This window comes from Diceros bicornis, chromosome 29 (assembly GCF_020826845.1).
Source record: "Diceros bicornis minor isolate mBicDic1 chromosome 29, mDicBic1.mat.cur, whole genome shotgun sequence".
In the NCBI taxonomy this organism is placed as follows: Eukaryota; Metazoa; Chordata; class Mammalia; order Perissodactyla; family Rhinocerotidae; genus Diceros; species Diceros bicornis.
In genome coordinates this window covers 17110893-17131810 of record NC_080768.1, presented here as the reverse complement: position 1 = coordinate 17131810, position 20918 = coordinate 17110893, and the positions used below count along the sequence as shown (strand labels likewise).

The 20918-nt window shown below is 40.8% G+C and overlaps 1 protein-coding gene across 3 annotated transcripts in view; it reads left to right on the top strand.

The window, feature by feature from the left end:
• Positions 1-8314: 8314 nt before the first annotated feature.
• PDLIM3 (PDZ and LIM domain 3) overlaps positions 8315-20918 on the top strand; it is a 30349-nt gene continuing 17745 nt past the window's right edge. For all 3 annotated transcript variants that reach the window (XM_058525007.1, XM_058525008.1, XM_058525009.1), the window contains exons 1-3: positions 8315-8517; positions 17848-17999; positions 19718-19802. In XM_058525007.1, coding sequence (XP_058380990.1) covers positions 8425-8517; positions 17848-17999; positions 19718-19802 — 330 coding nt within the window. In that variant the 5' untranslated portion in view covers positions 8315-8424. The remainder of the gene's footprint in view (positions 8518-17847; positions 18000-19717; positions 19803-20918) is intronic.

Genomic DNA, 20918 nt, shown 5'->3' with positions numbered 1-20918 from the left:
AGGCTACAGCGAGTGAGGTTGACTTCAACTTTGTGAGGAGTCCCTTTCCGCGGTGGTTTGTGACTCTGCCTTAGTCCCTGGGGAGAGTAAAACTTCAGTGTGAATAGGACTGCTGGCTTTGCAATGACCTCAAACTACTTTGCTAAACAGTCTGGAGAGGTTGTTAGAAGCACTCTGGGGTCAACAAACCTTAGCAATGTGCATTAAAAGGCAACAGGGACCAGGAGAAGAAAGCAGGAAGGGGCAGAAAGGGGCAGATCTAAGTTTGAATCCAGCTCTGCCAATCACCAGGTATAAGATCTCAGACAGATTCTTTATCTTCTCCTAGTCTCTGTATCCTAGGATAGTAATATCTATTTTGCAGGATTGTTTTAAGAATTAGAAAAATTAGCACATTAAATGCTGAACACAATGCCAGATATATGATGGTAGCTCTTTGGATCAAGTTCACTTTTGTAGAATCAGAAACAAGTAATTAACCCATAAAGAAAGAAGCAGCTTTCTCAACCTGCCAGTGGCAGGAAGCAACACGCCTTCACTTGCGTTGAAGTCTACCCAGAAGACAATCCAAGGATGGAAATGCCCCAGGTAAGCTGCTTCAATGAGAAAACATGTTCAAATCTCTCCTACCCTGATCAACACACTCTCTCTCTCTCTCTCTCTTTCTCTTTCTCTTTCCATGTCTCTCTAATTTGCAGAGGCACTAGCATTAAAATGGCAGCCTACAGCAGTAACAGAGGCTGGTGTCCAGGAGAGGCCCCTATTTGCTGCTCACCCCCCAATGCCTCAGTTCATGTTTCCCCGCATACTAATGATTCCCTTGATTGTTATTCATTAATTCAGTACACTCAGTGGGAAAACTCAGTGACATTTCAGAGGGGAATACCAAATGAACTTGAGCTGAACCATCACGTTGTCCCAAGGAGTGTGACGACGTGGGAATGAAACGCTATCAGCTCCTGCCAGCACCAAGGGCAGACACAAAGCATGGAATTCAGTGTGGCTAATTCCCCAGAAGAAAATTCACAAGGGCCCAAATCCTCCAAAGCACGAAAATCACACGGGCTCTTACCAAAGAGGAAGTCAGACACAATATGCGGAAGGCTTGGGAGCCCTGGCTGGCTGCCCGTGGCCCTTGGATAAATTGGTTTGCGCAACCAAACCAGCAAGTATGTGCAAATACAGCAGCAGAAAAGTGAAGTTGAGGGAGATGAAACTTGAAACAATGGGCATAGTGGAAATTGTCAAGGAAGGTGCTTCTTGGTAGGACTATTGTGGAAGGAAGAATTGACAAGGAAGAATTAGCTTCTTGACTCCAACAATCACAAGACCACAACATTTTTCTACCTGTCAATAACTACTGACCACCTCCTCAGTGTCCAGCACTGGACGGCAGTTGTAGTAGAATGCAAAGAAATATAGCTCCTGCCCTGGAGGAGCGCATGGTCTGGTTAGGAATGCAAAAATAGCTCTCGTGAAAAAGTCATCCTGGTAGGATTATGTGCCTCTCAAAGTTCAATCCATGCCTTGTTGCTTTGTTTGACTCCACATTGCCAGGCACTTGGTTACACTGGAGAATAGCTAAGTAAGTTCAAAATTGTGATATAGCAACTAGAAGTAAGAGTCTAGTAAAGAGAAAGTTTAATGTTGATACAGGTGGTCAATCAAGTCTTCCCAGAAAATGTGGAAAGAGAATGGGATACGACAGAGAAGAGAGAACATTCCAGAAAAGAGGAACAGTACATATAAAGGCATAGTATAAGAAATTATAATCCTACGTGTTGATCTGAATTACTTTTTCTTCATGTGTGGTCTACAGACCACCAACCATGGATTTGGGCCCCAGCAACTGAATTCAAATCTTTTGAGAGTAGAGACAGAAATTTGCATTTCTAATAAGCACCTAGGCTCTTTCGGTGCTCATCAAAATTCAGAACCACTGGCTAAAATAATTTCGGACTTAAACAAAAGACATACTCTTCCCTTAAAGACAAGCAGAAAGGAAGAGAGGTAGGGAAGGAAGAAGAGAGGAAAGAAGGAAGAAAGAAATAAAAAGAAAGAAAAAAAATTTTAAGTATAGAAAACAACTTGGGAAGTGGAGTCAGAGCCCACTTGGCAGGATCTACAGTGACTGTTGCATGACGAGGAGATCAAGTCTGAATAGCGTCCATGGCACGTGTCAGCTGAGAAAAGGCCCTCAGAGCCCTTTATTAGCAGAGTTTGGCTCTATCATACGTGCAGTGAAGTGCTATCGTGGGTTCTTAACCAAGGGAGTGAGAGTATTTCCATCTGACAGAAGGCTGTGAGGTAGAAAGAACACGAGAGATTTTTGGCAAGGAGGCAATCTCAGAACACTTGCCACCATCAAGAGGTGAAGTCACTGAGTGCCTGAAACAGGCAGGTAGAATTTTAAATGAAGAGAATTAGATAGTCTGTTGTACTGCTAACACACCTCAATTGATGGGAGCTCCATCTCTCAGAAGAAAAGGGGTCTGTCCTCTTCAAGATCTATACTTCCACCTCTCCTGTCAATAGCCTAAAGTTGCTTCGTTCACATCCCTCTTCTTTCCTCTGACTTTAGCAAACATCACTAAGCTTCCCATCTTTAAAAAAAAGCTCTTTCTCTTGAGCTGCATCTTCCTCTGCCAACCACCCTCAGCTGGTCTCCTCTTCCCTTTCATTAATAAATTCCTTGAAAAGATCGTCTATATTCGCCTCTCCTCCCATTAGTCTTCAAATCATGGCAGTCTGCTTCTGTCCTCACCTTTCCTTTGACACTGCTCTAGGACCTACAACGTCTCAATTACCAGACGTAATAGGCACTTACCATTCAACTTGCCTTTCACCTCCCTGTGATATTTGCCTTGTCTCCTTGGATTTTTCTCCTCGCTTGTCTTCCAGGCCACCACGTTCATGGTTTTCTTTAAACATTTTGTAAGAGCAAAACCACCTTGTTCTGTGATCCTTTTATTCTCCCGCCTCGTAAATGCTGCTGTTTCTGCTGTTCCTCAGAGCTTAATCATTAATCATTTTCCCTTGCAGCCTCTCATACCTAATTTCCTTGGGTGATTTCATCCTGTATCTGTTACTATTGCTGTGTAACAAATTATCCTAAAATTTAGAAGCTTAAAACAACCGTTTTATTAGCTCACAGGTTCTGTGGATCAACAATTTGGAAAGGCTACAGGGGGATGACTCCTCTCTATTCCACAGTGTCTGGGGCCTGAGCTGAGAAGACATGGAGATTGGAGGTGACTTAAGGGCTGGGGGCTGGAAGGAGGACTCTCTACTCTGGTGCCTGGTCTGGGGCTACCAATAGTAGGACCAACATATGACCTCTCCATGCCACTTGGGCTTCCTCACAGCATGACACCTCAGAGCTTCTGCCCGGCAGCTGAGGGCTTCAGGCACAAATGTTGCAATCAACAAGGTAGCAGTGGGCCGGCCCCGTGGCTTAGCGGTTAAGTGTGTGCGCTCCACTGCTGGCGGCCCGGGTTTGGATCCCGGGTGCGCACCGACGCACTGCTTCTCCGGCCATGCTGAGGCCGCGTCCCACATACCGCAACTAGAAGGATGTGCAACTATGACATACAACTATCTACTGGGGCTTTGGGAGGAAAAAATAAACAAAAATTAACAAGGTAGCAGTTCCATCACCTTTTCTGACCTAGCCTCAGAAGTCACCCAACGTCACTTCCTCCACATTTTATTGGTAACATAAGAGTCACACATCTACACAAGTTTAAGAGGAGGGGACATAAACTCCACCTTTTGAAATGAGGAATGTCAAAGAATTTGCAACTTTCTTTTTTTTTTTTTTTTTTTTTTTTTGCTGAGGAAGATTTGCCCTGAGCTAACATGTTGCCAATCTTCCTCTTTTTGCTTGAGGAAGATTCTCCCTGAGCTAACATCTGTGCCCATCTTCCTCTATTTTGTACGTGGGTTGCTGTCACAGTATGGCTTGATGAGTGGTGTAGGTCCGCACCTAGGAACTGAACCCGTGAACCTGGGCTGCCGAAGCAGAGTGCACCAAACTTAACCACTATGCCATGAGGCCAGCCCCTGCAACCATTTTTTTTAAAAACGGCTAGCACTCATAGCTACAGCCCCTACTATAGCTCTAAGATACTCATTTCAAGCCCAGATCTCTAGATTTATATCCAATTGCTCTACATTTACATATCCAATTGCTTACTCTACTACGACCATTAATAATATAATAGCAAATAATTATATGCACTTAGCATGTGCCAGACACAGTTCTAAGTATTTTATACTTATTAACTCATGTAAACCTCACAATAACTCTAGGAGTACTATCAAGTACTATTATTATCATCATTTTAACAAAGATGTTAAATCACTCGCCTAAGATCACACAGCAAGTACGGTGGAGCTAGGATATCACCCAGGCAGTCTGGCTCCAAATTTTGGTCTTTCAACCAGTACACTAAACTGCAAAGATATCCCACAGGTATTGCAAGCCCAGCATGACCCAAACTGTGCTATAATCTTCCACTCCCTCATTAAAAGAAAAATATCTTGCTATACTTTTATACATTTTCTCCTTGTTAGTAATTCCACCATTCACATAATACCCAACGAAGAAGTCTGGGAGCAATCCAAATCTCCTAAACTCTCCCTAATCCTCCATGTGAGATCTGTCCCCAGATTGTGTCAATTAACCTTCTTGATGATTCTCATATCTGCCCACTCTTCTCCATCCCCATTGCCCAAATCAACATCTTCCCCTGGATTATTAAGTTTTAATTGGATTCCCTGCTCCTTATCTCCTGCAGTTGTGATTCATCCTCCCACCATCCAAAATGGTGCTTGTAAAATACAAATCTGATTATTACACATGTTGCTGAAAACTCTTCCAAGGTTCCCAATAGGAAAAAGTCAAAACAATAGTGTAATACACAAAATCCCCTCTGATATGGCTCCTGACTGCTATGACCCTTGTCTCCCGTCCCTACCCAATGTGCTAAGATCTGTCCATACCAAATGACTGGATAGTTCCTAATTTGCCATCTCTGCCGCTGTACATCCTCTACCATTCTTTCTGCCTTGAATGTTCTCCTTTCAATTCCCAGGCACCTGGAAAACTCTTACCTTCAAGATCCAGCTCTAACTTCCCTTCCTCTGGAAACTTTTCCTTGACACCTTCCCCAAGGAGAGTTGATTACTTCATTCGTATTCCATCACTGTACAAAATGCTGTCCCAGCGCTCATCACCTTATATAATTGTGTTTTACATCTCTAACTCCCCTATTTATTGCTGGCTCCTAGAGGACAGAAAGTGGTTCTTATTCATCTTTGCATTCCCAGTGCCTGGCGTGTCACAGACGCTCAATAAATGCTTGCTGAATGAGTGAATCAAAGAAACCAAAATATACAGCAACATTTGATATAAAGAAAATAAAGAAGAGGGAAAATTTACAACATCTATCCAAAAAGCCTAGAACAATTGTAGAAAAAGGAACAGAAATGAGGAAACTGAAAGGCACAGAGGCCAGAAAATCAGTCTGACATGAATAAAAAAAAAATGATGGGTTTGGTTTTGAACAGGTTGAATTGTATTTGTACCAGTAGGCAGTTAGAAAAACAGGATCAGAAAATAGATGAGCGTTCAAGGTCAAAATGATAGATTTGAGAATTAGAGTAGGAGAGATGATTGCTGTAACCAACAGAAAAGCTTTCCAGTTATATAAGAGTAGAATGAACAATTTTATTGATGCTTTTCTCAAAGGAAAAAGCTAAAAGGCTTTCTAAACATGGTTTAAAACAATAATCACAAAAATAATATTTATTTATTTGCTGGGGAAGATTCACCCTGAGCTAACATCCACTGCCAGTCTTCCTCTTCTTGTATGTGAGCCGCTGGCACAGCATGGCCAGGAACCGAATCCGGGCCGCTGAAGTGGAGCACACGGACCTTAACCACCAGGGCTGGCCCCACAAAAGTAATATTTAACGGAGTCATAAAGAGTTTATCATAATCCTCTAAAAAGGGAAATATCAAAAGAAAATAAATGAAAGGCTCATCCCAAAAGAACTTCTTAGGATAGCCAAACCAAAAGCTGCCCCCTTTCTCTGGCTGCAGCGTCCACACGGGACAGTCTCGATTCCTAAGTTTCTGTTACAATCTCCCCGCATGCTCTCTGTAAAGCCTTAAGAGCTCATCAGGTATTATATTGAGGTTGTATAGATGTTGCTTACATCTAAATGAAGCCAAAATGACTGGTGAAAAGGCAGAAAAACAAACAAACAAAAAGACAAAAAACAAAACACATAATCGACTGGCTATATAAGCCAGCTCATGCGGTAAGGTATAAACAATTGATTATTACAATCACACCGTACCAAATAACTTGTCTGATTTTTTTTCTGTCAATTGACCTCTGGGTGTGGGGGTGTGGGGGTGTGTGTGTGTACCAGTGACCGACAGAGGAAACGTGTTTTGCAGTAGTATAGCCAGCCCAAATAGGCAAAATCAACAAGAATGTATTATGATTATTTCCCTGATAACCCAACATAGGTGGGGCACTGGAAAATGTTTGGGACCATAAAACACCTATCCTCTGGGACTTTTATATCATTCACCAACATAGGCAAAGTAGTACCGATGCTGGTTTGGGGATTTACTCTGCCCACAGGCTGGCCAGCCAGACTACTTTATTAAAAGTATGTTGCAGCTCTGCTCTCCTGGACCAATATGGCCCCATCATATTGGGCACTAAGTCCAAGACCCTCGTTTTTGGGCTTTTAAAGCAGTTCATACTTCTCTCCCCTCCTTCATCCCACTGTCCACGGAAATCAGAACATTCTAGAGTATAACACAAGAAATACTTGATTCTACACTGAGACTGTGACAGGACCCTCCCCAGAATCTCCTGACCTTTATACCTTCACTAGGCAGACCTGGGTTTGTCATCTCAATTCTATCACTTGTTAGCCGTGTGGTCTTATTCAAGTTACTCCACTTCTAAGAAATTATTTCCTCATCTGAAAAAAAAACGGGAATAATAATAGCCATCTGATAGCCTCGTCGTGAGGACGAAATAAGATCCCACGCGTAAAGCAATCAAGATAGCACCTGGACCATGGAGATGCTCCATGAATGCCCGTCCCCTTCCTTTTCTTCTGTGCAATTTCATCCAGTTTAGGGGTCCTCTTGGTCCACCTTACTCGCACTCCACTCAGCACCCTCACTCTGGCTGCAGCGTCCACACAGGGCAGTCTCAGCTCCTTAGTTTGTTACACCCGCCTCCCATGTGTCAAAAACATAAGTTTAGAGACTGAACTTGAGGGAGGTGACAATTGCTCCAATCAAAATTAAACTATATTTTGAGTATATTGATTAATCGTGTACTCATATGTACTTTTTTTTTTTTTTTTGCTGAGGAAGATTTGCTCTGAGCTAACATCTGTGGGCAATCTTCCTCTATTTTGCATGTGAGTGGCTGCCACAGCATGGCCACTGACCAGTAGGTCCACGCCCTACCTTAACCACTAGGCCCCCCGGGCTGACTCCATATGTACTTTTAAAGGTTCATTGGATTGAGTGTATGTTTGCATGACATTTTCACTCTTAGATTTCTTTGTTTTTAAAAAATAAATTTCAAATACATTTGTTTATGCATTAAGTGTATTATGTGTACCCATAATCATGTATTACTCTATGTACTTAATTGCAAAAATGCCTAATATTTATTGAGCACTTATGCTGTGCCAAGCACTGTGCAAAGGCAGCTCATTTTCACAGTATCTCAGTGTGGAGAGGTACAATTTTCACCGTAATCCTATGAGGTAAGTACAATTATTATCCCTATTTTACAGATGAGAAAACTGAGGCTTAAGCACAATAAGTCACTTCACCAGGTCACACGGCTGATAAGTAAATATTATCCACTCAAAATTGCTAAATAACGAATTGTATTGATGATGCTTGCGTTTTATTTCAACTGAAAGCATAGAGACTGTGGTTTAACTGCTTTTAGCTTCGAATGAAGCGCACTGCTGCGCTCTAAGGAGGAGATCAACAGGAGGACAGGTGTTACTTTAAGAGAGGGGTGGAAGTTGTAACCCGAAGCGTCCTCCAGCGCGCGCCGGAGAGGTCTGGGAGGCTGCACCCAGCCAGGGCGCTGTGGTGAACTCCCGCGGGTCTGGCGCGTCTCCTTCTTCCAAAGTTGGAGCTCTCCTTGGTGGGAGGGGGCGGGGAGGAGGGTAGGCCAGTGACGTCACTCGGGAGAAGGGATAAAGCTCCCGGGCCACGGTCCAGGCGAGGACACTGCCCCGGGAGCGCAGTGGGCTGTCCCGCTCGGGGACACTCGCCGTGGGCAGGGCCGCCCCTCGCTGCGCCCCAGTCCCTGGGAGTCCAGGCGCCCCCCCCGCTGGAGGAAGGCCGCGCCAGGAGGCACCATGCCCCAGACCGTGGTCCTCCCGGGCCCCGCGCCCTGGGGCTTCAGACTCTCCGGGGGCATAGACTTCAACCAGCCTTTGGTCATCACCAGGGTAGGTGTGGTCCGTTCTTTTGCTAAAACTCGGGGACTCTGGCTTGCAGCGGGTCCCCTTGGAGCGGAGGAGAGTGGCCAGTGGGCCCGGGTGGGCTGGGTGAGTCCTCAGCTTTGGGCTCACAGTTCGAGGGGCAGCAGGAACTTGGCAAACAGAGATTCGGAGGATGCAGACCAGCTTAGAGAATTAACGAAGTCAGCTCCAGTGGTCTCTCTGCATCCTCTTGGTCCGCAGCAACTTTCCGAAGACAGGTGAACTGATGGCGTGGTTTCCCTGGGCTCAGAGAAGGCTGGGATGCCTTCCCATCCTCCACTCCCGTCTCCCTCCAGTAACAAACGAGAGGGGGTCCCGGGAAGGAGAGACGAAGGACTGCCACTGGCGATTGTTTCTTGGAGCTGGATGGGCATCTAAGAGCTTTTCTTGTCTGGATGAAAACTTCAGCAGGGCGCTGTTCGCAGGGCGCAACCTGGGTCGGCCAAGTTGGAACCGCTCATATCAGCCCAGACAGGGAAAATATTACTAATCGGTTTTCCTAGGTTTCCAGGCATTTTGAATAAATATTTTCCAGAGCTGGGAACTTGGCTTAGGAATTATCACCTATAACTCAAACTACAAAGAAAACGTGTCAGTTTAGATTACCTGATGGAAAGTCACCACCAGCCTAATAACTCTGAAAATAATACTTTACTATCAAAGTCAAGCTTCCCTTACTTAATATTCCCTAAATTATTGTCTAATTAGAAAAAAAGAAAAAGGAAACTTCAGGATTTCTGTCCTGACAGTAAAATTTCTAGTTGGTCTAGTTGATTTTTTTCTAATACAAGTGTTTGTCTTAATAGAAAATTATTGTTATTATTTCAATTATCACATAAAAAAGCATACGAAACCTAATTTAAAAGCATAAGCTTTCAGAATATTATACTTTTATTATACTTTCTTTTCTTTTCTTACTGCTTATACTGTATTTTATAAATGTATACTTTATAATCTGATTTACTCACATAGATTTTTGATAAAGCAATGCCTTTTAAATTCTGTTCTGCTTATACATCTGTGAGATTTGGGAACCAACATCTTTTAAAAATATCTCAAAACATATCATACAGACGCATACCATGGAACATTTCAAGCTTTGTTTTACATTTTTCAAAAAACATATAAACACATCTGACACGTGTTTTTGTATGAGACATGAAAACTTAACATACCCCCCAAAATGTTCCTGAGTAAATTAAGCAGAAAATGCTTCAGTGATCTGGGCCAAGCAATGCCTTTTATGGCTTTACCAAAGAAAACAGTTTCCATTATCTCTACTAAGAAATATTTTAAAGTTTCTGAAGTATGGTTTTCATTTTTTTATAGTAAATGAAATAAGCTCTTGAATCCTAACAAAGGATAAATCATATTTATATTAAATCCTAAAGAAATAATCTTGTCACAAAAATCCTTTAAGTGGTTTATAAAAGAAATATCCTGCTACTATTATGTAACATGTCAGTATGATTAAACTTATGTTTGAAATGTTGCGTTGCTGACAATATAAACAATGTTATTTTAAAGCGGTACTTACATTTTGGAATGGGGCAGCAGGAGCTATTGGTAAATGTATTTGATATAATGACAGTTATTATTTGAGAAGCCAATTCTTGTTTGAATTTTAACTCATAACTAATTTGTATCACTCTTTTTGACACTTGGTTCAGTAACAGTGCCCAACCATATGTGATTACTTTATTTGACTATGCCTTTTCTCTTCAATTAATTAACTCAGGGAGAGCAGGTTAAACTGTTTTGTATTCCAAGTGTCCCCAAAACCATTCACATAGTAGATTCTTGATGAATAAATAAAAGCATATTCACTTTAACTTTTTTGCTTTAGTGAGCACCTAATTGAGAATATTTCCACTGAAATTATAAGAATACTAAAAATCATTTGGAAAAAGACTAGAAGATATGACACAAAAATAATTATGAGTGCTGTAATTAGGTAGTAGAATTATTCCATTACTTTTATAATTTTTATATTATGTGAAAAGGCCATGAAGAAGGTTGTGTGTGTGTTATACTCTTTGGTTTGCCATGCACCCTTCTAAGCCCTTTATATGCACCAACTCACTTAAATCTCTCAATAATCCTATGAGAGGAGTAGTAGTAATATCCCTTTTTGCAAATGAGGAGAATGAGGCTTCAAGAGATTCATTAATCTGCCGATGATCACAAGTGCTGGGACAGAATCTGATGCCAGGTCTCCTGCCTCCGAAGCCTACGTTCTGAAGTCCACACATGTGACAAATTCTGCTTATTGTACAGATATCTCCAAACGAGTGTTTTGTGTCGTCCAGTTCTTCACCTGGTCCTATTGATTCCATATCTTTGAGACCTACCACTTGCCTTTTTCCCCACCACTCTCCCTATTCAAGATTTCATAACCTCACACCCAGCTGTTTGTCTCCCCTCTCCAAATGACCCTGCATGTTCTTACCAGCCGTCTGTGGGAAATGCAAGATTGCTCCTATCTTCCTCATTCTCAAAAATCCTTCAATACCATCACCAGTTTATACAGAAAAATGTGTGTGGTCTTGGCACACATTCAGGGCTTTCACTCTCTATCCCAACTCGAGTTTCCAACTTCATTTCCTCCCTCTCTCTCCCATTTCCTCCTCTCCCTCCATAGGTAGGCGGTGGTGCCCTACTCTGGACTACTTATGATCTCTCTTACATATCTTTGCTCCATATTTTTCTCCAGAATTATCTCGCCCAGCCCACCCCACTGTCCTCTATGCCTGTGGAAACCCCATTCAAATACCACTCTCCTAGCCTTCTTGCAGTAACAAGCATTTCATCCATTTGATTATCATAGCTTTTGACCTACAACCTCTCCTTATAGCAGGCCTTGCACCACAGATGTTTGAGTACCTCTGTATCCTATAAATCGCATGCTCCCCGAGGGCAGGAACTTTCAAATTTGGGGGCTACTCAGTGCTGAGCACAGTGGCTAGTACATCATATGTGTTATAGAATAACTATAAACATAATATGAATTATTGACTAAATTGTTCACTTTTTACATAACTGTTATCATAAATAGGTACAGATTGTGTCCTCAAAAATATTTCACAATAAAGAAAAGTGAGAATTGTTTTATTGTTAATTGATTTTTCTTTTTCTGATAAGTTCTTAATTATGCAAATAATTGAAATACCAATGCCTACACTTAATGTCACAAAAATTCCCATAAATGAGATGTATTCCTCAAGTCAATTAACTCAATTTTTGGCATCCTTCATACCCTCCCCTTCCTGCCTTACATTCTACAAATGCAGACTATAGCAATGCTCCTAGACAGTGGTCCTCTGCTCCTCCAGAGTTGGGAGAAGGGTTTACAAACATAACTCTCTCCATCAATTGAAATTACAACTCACAAAATTAGGACAGAATGTCCCTGCCTCATAATTGTTTACAATCCCATTAATCAGCCAGGTGAATCTTATTATAAAAAACATCAGAAGTAGGGTAAATCAAACACCAGACATTCTCAAAAGATTTTAGCAATTGGTTGTGACACAATTTGTAGGAAAGCAGTTTCTAGACAATGGGTGTGCTATATTTTGTGCAATAGAAATTTAAGTTGTGGCTGCTCAGTTTGGGGGAGGGGGTTGTTATTGCAAACACCGTATGTAACTGGCCTAAGCATTTCACAGAATAGAGTTCAAAGTTCACATCTCGAAGTGAGCAGCTTTTCTTTTTCTGACAAGCAAGTTCTAAGGAGTCTCTTTCTTTCTTCAGTTTTTGGACCACCCAGAAGTTGGATCTACTATCATAGTCAAAGTACAGATGGTTTGTTTGCACAAATGGTCCAATTTGGAATAAAGTACAAGCTTCTTTTATGTACATGATGTAAAATTATCATATACATCTAATGCTACTGTCCTTGCCCACTCAACTCCTCTGCCTCCTCTCCCTCCTCCCTCCTTCCTATTCAGAGCACACCCAGGATCAAGATCCCTGTAACTGAGATGCTATATGGACTTGAGTACCAACATAGAAAATGTTAGTGTATTCTTAAGTTTTGCAGGCTTTAACATGGAAAAGTATATTACTTTAATATAAACTATATTTGAAATGTGAACCTTTAGAAAGAAATGTTTACAGTTGAATGCAATCCTTTTCTAGAATTCAAGTGTAGTAGGAAGGTGGATATGAATAAAAACCTGTTTAATTTTTTTCTACTAAAAAGACATGTCTGCATGGAAATTCTAGTTCGTATGTTCCTAACATTCATACATCCCACAAATATCTATTAAGTACAGAATGTATTGTATATGGAAGGCACTGTGGGGGATACAATTATAATTTAATGGGTTTCTACCCCCTGAGAAGCTCATATATCAATAGAAGAAAAGGGACATGTACATAAAACTACCATGATACAACCTGACTTGTATTCTATGAGAAAAGTATGGCCAAAGAGATAGGAGAGGTGATGGGGTGAGATTACCTGCAGGAGTGGCATTGTGGGATAGGGGAAGAGCTTAAGCTATAAAGTTAGACAGACCCAGCTAGGAATTTCAGATTGTCACCGGATGTGTGACCCTAAACAAGTTTCTTATACTTTCTGAGCATCAGTTTACTCATCTTAAAAGATTCTGTTGAGAATAAGAGACAATAGTTCTCAATAATAATAATAATACCATAACAGTTCTCAACCCTGGCTGCGTATTAGACTCACCCAGATACCTTTTGAAAATACCCATGCCCCGGTACCACTTGCAGAGATTCTGACTTAACTGATGTGGGGTATGGCTCTAGAAATGTAGATTGCAGCCAGGTGCCAAAGGGCTTTAGATGCCAGGTGAGGCACTGGGGTTTATTTGCAGGCAATGGAGAACTGATCCCATCTCAACTGATCAATGGAATTTCTCAGTATTTTGATCCACACCGCATAGTACAGCCCTGTATGATATATTATCTTGCTCCAAAACTATTTCAATCATTTTTATTCTTAACATAAAAATCCCATCAGGGACATATCTTGGAATTCTCTCATGCCTCCTACAGTAAGTAGACCATTCTAGATGCTTTATCTGTGTTTTAGTTTTTTCCAAACGGACCCGAGTAATAGGGTGACGTGCATAACGGAAATCATCTGATGCACTTGGAAAAACACAAATTGCCCTGCTCCTCTCCTAGAGCTTCTGATTCGTGATTCCAGGCATCTGGAGGGAATCAGAGTCTTTATGCTCAGCAAGGACCCCAGGTGATTCTTCTAATCAGAGAAGTTTGAACACATGTGCGAGGTGATTGATGGCAGTACTATTTCCAATGATCTCTCTAATACTTTTGATATTTGAGACCCTAATGAACCTAATGAAACAATAATAAATAATCCATTGAAGGGCCGGCCCATGGCCTAGCGGTTAGTGAGCGTGCTCCGCTGCTGGCGGCCCAGGTTCGGATCCCGGGCGCGCACCAACGCACTGCTTCTCCGGCCATGCTGAGGCCGCGTCCCACGTACAGCAACTAGAAGGATGTGCAACTATGACATACAACTATCTGCTGGGGCTTTGGGGGAAAAATAAATAAATAAAATTAAAAAAATAATAATAACAATCCATTGAAAAACTCTTCCTCATTTTAGCTCTCTTGTCTCGTAATTTGGGAAATCATGTTAATAATAAACTGTGAGCAATAATATAAAGTAATAAGATAATATAAAGTAATAATATAATAAAGTAAATATATAAAGTGATGGTGGGAAATAATATATTCTTACAATTAAACAGATAGTTTAACTTACTAAACCCAGGCCAATTTAGTGGTGATTTTCTGATCACTAGCCTAGCTGAACTTCAGAACTAGGAAGAAGTGAAAAGATAGCGTTTTCTCCTTCTCTCTCTACATACTCCTTTCGTATCAACTCTCTCCTTGGAGGTCCCAGGACATCAATTACCAGGTTGAATGCAAAGTCAGAAGTGTGTTCTGGCCATCACTATCAACTCCTTTCCTATTCGACTTCTGCAACAGCTGGTGACAAAGCTGTACAGCTGCTCCCGACTTAGTAAGAAGCCACAGGTTACTCAGACACTTCTCCTCCTCTGAAAAAGAGAAGTAGTGTTTTTGTCCATCCTGCCTTAGAGTTGTTGCAGGGGGCAAAGTTATTAGAAAGAGCTTTGCAAATGTAATATTTTAGGTAAATATAAGATGGCGTTATTAACTTCCATATTAATACTGGTAATAAAATTTAGTAATATTCAGTATCTAAGTTCAGCAAACCAGATGTCTCTGTTTAAAATTTATATAGACAGAAACACGCACAGCTCTGCCTTCCACTCATCCCAACCAGAGCTAAAAAATAATGGTAGGCTTTTCTAAATCAAGATTGAGAGTTATATAACTTATAGCTATTTCAGTATATTAGAAAGCTAAGTGAGGCTTTAAAAGCAAACACATGGAGCCCTGCTTTCTCATTTTTTTACTCAAAGGAAAGTATTCTGGCCTAAGAAGTTTAAAAATAGTACTGATTTTGATGACTATCACTAGAGAAAATTAAAAGTTTAAGATTATTTTTATCCCTACAAGTCACATCAGGGATGGAAACTTGCATTCTTCTAACATTTCTGGTTCTGGGAGAATTTCTCCCAGAATGCAATGCCTCCCAAAGGCTGAGATGTAATAATCCCCAGTTGTCTTCACCCAGCCCCTACCAACTGATCCTACTGGAAAATGATCATGATTGCTACAGTGAGATGATCACAGAAATAATGTGAGTACAATAAACATTTTAGCGATGAGACTGAAGATCTAGGACACATGAGAATTTATTATTTTAGCAATTTTATTCATTTAGATGAATCTTGAATCTCCCTTAGGGTCACAAAGTTAAATAGAATCGATAGCTAGATTAAGCAAATAGAGAAAAAAATTAATTAATGACTGATCCTTAAGTAAGACATTAGGGATAATCTAGTTTATTCCTGGAGTAGTCTGAGGTTTAAGTCAACTCCTATGTATTACTCTGCTTTAAATCGTGGGAACTTGCAAACGAAACAGTGATAAGTTGACATTAATAGCCATCATCTTTGGATATGTAGGGACTAGCTCTTTTTGTTTTATAAGCTCTGATTTATATGTCCTTTTCATTCATTTTTCAATTAATTATTCATTAATTCCAAACACTGGAATATACACCGTGTAGCATCAGGAATATACATATTATACATACCCTCAAGAAGTTCCAGTCTAGTTGGGAAGACAGACAATACACAAGTAAATAAACAAACATGAAAGTACAAATTGTTTTCATGAAGGAAATGAACAGGGTGTAATGGTGGAGAATGATGGGGGAGGGGCTGGAGAAGCTACTTAGATGTTGGGGGAAGTCTCTCTGAGAAGGTGGCATTTAAGCCAGACCTAAAGGATGAGAAGGAGCAATTGGGTAAAGAGGGGGAGAAGCATTTCAGGTAAAAATAACCGGGCATGGAAAGCCCTGAAGAGGGTACAAGCTTCGCCTATTTGAGGAACTAACAGGAAAACAGAATAGCTACAGCGCACTGGATGAGGGGGAGCAGGAATGGTGTACGACGATGTTAGAGAAGTAGGCAGGGTAAGAGAGGGTGAGGGCTATTAGGCAGTGGTAAATAGTTGGGATTTACCAAGAAAAATTGGGAGTAGGTATAGCAATCAAAAGAATCATTGCCTTTAACTGAATACCGAACATATTAATAATTCAAATTTGCTATTTTTTGAACATTTAAGACCCTATTTTTCCCATATCATTTCCCATCATTCCCCCCCAAAAAAGAACCTTACGTGGATTTCTTATAGACAGCATAAAATTGGATCTTGTTTTTTTTTTTTTTTTTACCTAACTTGACAATCTCTGTTAAGAAACAGAATGTGGTGTGTTTTTAGACCATTTACATATAAAGTAGTTACTAATAAGGTTTAATTAAAATCTACCATCTTGTTAGTTGTTTCCTATTTGTTCCATCTGTTCTTCATTCATGGAGAAGACTATGAGTGACTGCAAACTTCCCTTGTGTCTGTGGTCCCCAGGGGTTCTCAGTGCTAACTCTCAATGCTCATACTCGGCCTTTAGCAATTTGTTCATAATTTTTTTTGCTTGAGGAAGATTGTCCCTGAGCTAACATCTGTACCAATCTTTCTCTACTTGGTATGTGGGATGCTCCCACACCATGGCTTGACAAGCAGTGTGTAGGTCCACACCTGGGATGTGAACCCATGAACCCTGAACCCATGAACCCCGGGTAGCTGAAGTGGAGTGTGTGAACTTAACCACTACGCCACCAGGCCAGCCCCTAGAAATTATAATTTTGTATATTATATGGCTTCTTCTTTTTTTTTTTTTTGTGAGGAAGATTAGCCCTGAGCTAACATCCGTGCCCATCTTCCTCTACTTTATATGGAATGCCGCTACAGCATGGCTTGACAAGCAGTGCGTCGGTGCACGCCTGGGATCCGAACCTGTGAACCCCGAGCCGCCAAAATGGAGCATGTGAACTTAACCGCTGCGCCACCTCAAGGGCCCCATATGGCTTCTTATTAACGCAAGAATGATTCTCTTTCCAGCTTTCTACATCCTAGATGCCCCTTCATGTGAATTTTAAAGATCATAACTTAGAAGGATGCTAAGGCAGTTTCAGTTCAAATATAAAAGCTCCCTAAATTTAGTAAAGTTCTATTCCCAATTAGAGAGTTCTGGGTAACAACAACAACAAAAAAAACTAAAAAACCAATTATTTTGTTTAAAGCAAAGAGAATATGATTAAAACAGGGAGTTTGGAAGGTGTTCTAAAAGAGATGTCATGGTAAATGAAATGTGCTTAGTAAGAAACAGATTTATTTAGCATGATGGGAAAATAGAGCTAACACAAGTGATCAAGTAAGAGTTATTTTAAGTTAGATTTAAAATTTCCTGCCAGTGAAACATTTAAAATGTTACCCAGCTGAGGGGCCAGCCTGGTGGCGTAGCGGTTAAGTTCACACGTTCCTTCGGTGGCTTGAAGTTCGCCAGTTCAGATCCCGCGCACGGACCTAACTCACCACTCCCCAAGCCATGCTGAAGCGGCGTCCCACATAGAAGAGCTACAACTCTACAACTATGATACATGACTATGTACTGGCGCTTTGGGGATAAAAAAGAAAAAGAGGAAGATTGGCAACAGATGTTAGCACAGGGCCAACTTTCCTCAAAAAAAAAAAAAAATTTAAATTAAATAAAATGTTACCAAGCTGAAATATAAATGTCAGGCACAAAACTCAAGATATTGCAGAATGCTGGTTTTTAAATGGTGCCATGATTTCTTCCAGATTACTCCAGGAAGCAAGGCGGCAGCTGCCAACCTGTGTCCTGGAGATGTCATCCTGGCTATTGATGGCTTTGGTACAGAGTCCATGACTCACGCTGATGCGCAGGACAGGATTAAAGCAGCAGCACACCAGCTGTGTCTCAAAGTTGACAGGTGCTCTTTAATTAATGGTGTTAACATTTGATCTGTTTTGCAGGAGAAGCTGAACCAGAACTATAAATGATTTCATCCTCCTAGTGAGGAGTATGACAGGACCAAGAATTTTGGCTGGCTTCTTTATATATCAGCCACTTTGGTCTGTTCTTCACTGAAGTCAGTCGATCCAGTATCTGTTAACAAACAACCTCTAAAAAGAATTCTCTGGAACGTCAGAATAATGAAAGAGGCAAAAAGAATTTTTTTTCCTGTACTAATCCAGTTAATTGACTAGGAAAATAGAACCATGAAAGGTACTGGCCACATAAACACTGAATGGCATGTCTAGTTATACTGCTGTTCTAAAGGTGGTGGAGAATGGGATGGAATTTAGAGATTCTCCTAAAGGAATCTCTTGCTTGTCAAAATGTGATCACGTTAAAAATTGGTTGTTAATAGCCTGCATGTCATTGACTCTTTTGTACTGAATTCAGCCCAGAAGAATCTCACAAGGTGTGAGGGTGCGTGTGCACATGAGTGTTGGAGACACTCATGAGACATTTCTAACCAAAAAAAAAAAAAAAAGAATTAGGAAATTGAACCTGATCTTTTGCCATCAGAGCCCTGATCTGAAACTGAACTGGGAACATAACGTTTTGCGTTATAGTGGTTGTTAGTGTGTATTTATCCTGTTACTATCGTATTCACAATTTTCCCTTCTGTGGTATAGAAGGCACAGTCAATCAGCCAATCTGCCATTTCATGGGGTGAAATTGACTCTTTCCCTATCTGTGCATAACCTGTGCTCCTGCCAAGCACACAGTCCCTCGGGAGCACATGGTCCCAACAGCTACGTGACAAGGATTGGACAAAGCACATTTCCTTGAAGGCAACAGCAAATTCATCTGGCAGATCACTCATTGTCTCCTGTGCTGGCCTGGGTAGGCTAGGAGAGTTTGCCCTGTGGTCATCTGCAGAGTGTGGCTCCAGAGTCTTCCTCTCCTGTACTGTTTACCACATGCATTAGAGACCTACTTTCCCCAGAAACTGTAAAATGTCCTTGCCGTAGTCAGTTTGGGCTGCTATAACAAAAAGAACATAGACTGAGGGTCTTAAACAACAAACATTTATTTCTCATAGTTATGGAGACTAGAAGTCTGAGATCAGGGTGCCAGCATGGTTGGGTTCTTGGTGAGAGCCCTCTTCCTGGGTATGTCCTCACATGGCCTTCTTTGGTGCAGCCATGCAGAGAGGGGGGGGGGGGAGAGGGGGAGAGAGGGGGAGGGGGGGAGAGGGGGGGAGAGAGGGAGGGAGAGAGGGAGGGAGAGAGAGAGAGAGAGATCCCGTGTTTCTTCTTCTTTTTATAAGAGCATTAATCCCATCATGAGGGTCCCACCCTCGTGACCTCATTTAACCCTAATTACCTCCCAAAGGCCCCACCTCCAAACACCATCGCACTGGGGATTAGGATTGAACATACAAATTTGGGGTGACACATATGTTCAGCCCATAGCATTCCTCCAGGCAATTTTGATCCATCTGAGTTTCCTCAGAAGTACACTAAAAATGTAAGACTAATTGGTTGGGAGAATAAAGAATAATGAGCAAAGAATATTGCTTTTGCTTAAATTATCAAGGGTTGATAGTGTCTTCACAAACATTATAGGAAATTAAAGTATACTAACAGTAGAAGCACCATTAGAATTTGGAGTTTATGAACTTTATTTTATTTACAGGGCAGACACTCGCTTATGGTCTCCACAGGTAACTGAAGATGGGAAGGCTCATCCTTTCAAAATCAACTTAGAATCAGAACCACAGGTATGAATTTTAGAGTAAATGATATTCACATTGTATTTCCTTTTAAGTGATGTGGATGCCTTCCAAGCGGAAGAAGTGGCAAATCTACAAAATTGGAATAAGCCACCTGATGAAGCATTTGTCTGTCTTTGCTGTCTGACATTAATTGATATTATCCATGTCTTCTTTCTTACATCAAAAAAAGAGAAGTATGCCTAGGCAAATATCTTGCTAAAAGACAAATATGTTCCCATCAGGAAAAATTTGGCTATATCTACAAGTAATCCACTTATTTTTTCATTTTTTTATGATGGACTTCTGCCAAATGACCATGAGGTAATCCAAGAAGTTTAAGATGTTAAAGCAAAACAAAAATAGGGTCTACCATTGGAAACAGGTGTCTCTAATCTAATAGTTATTGTGAACTTCAATTCCTCGAGGTCTTCACCCAGATCTTATTCTACATCCTTCTTTAATTCTCAATTCTGGCATTCTGTAATTAAGTTTACTCTACAAAAAGAGTTTTGCATTATGTAATCATGGTGATATTCTGCCCATGCAGTTGAATTCCAAAAGACAAAGGATTTTCCCTTGAGGGAACTCTATCTCATGACCTAAATTAATCTAATAATCTGATGCTTATCTGACTATGTCTACTTTCAAAAGCTCCAACTTTTGAAATAAACCAACTCTCAGTTGTGCTGTATGGAAAAGTATAATCAAGAAAAGGATTTTACAACCTCTACTTAGAAGCTTCCCAAGTTTAGAGAGACAGAGATATAAATTGAATATCCCGTTTTAAACAAGTATTCCTACTAAACTGATTCGATATTCCCAAAGTGTAGTTTTTATATATATCTAATGAAAAAGAACTGATAACATATTTGTAATTTACACTTCAGCAGTGTTTCCCTTTTCAGGATCATCAACTGCTGAAGGTGTCCTTCAAGTTTTCCATTTGTCTCCATAAGCCTCCATTTTCTTCTTGATAAAATACATGTAGAGTAACATATGTGCATGTATCTCATGGGGCTTCTCAAAGATTTAAGTGAAATAATATAAAAAAAGAACTTGGCACATTAAATTGCTCTTAGAGATACTGAAGTAAGTGGGGGCTCTCATTATTATAGGTGTGGT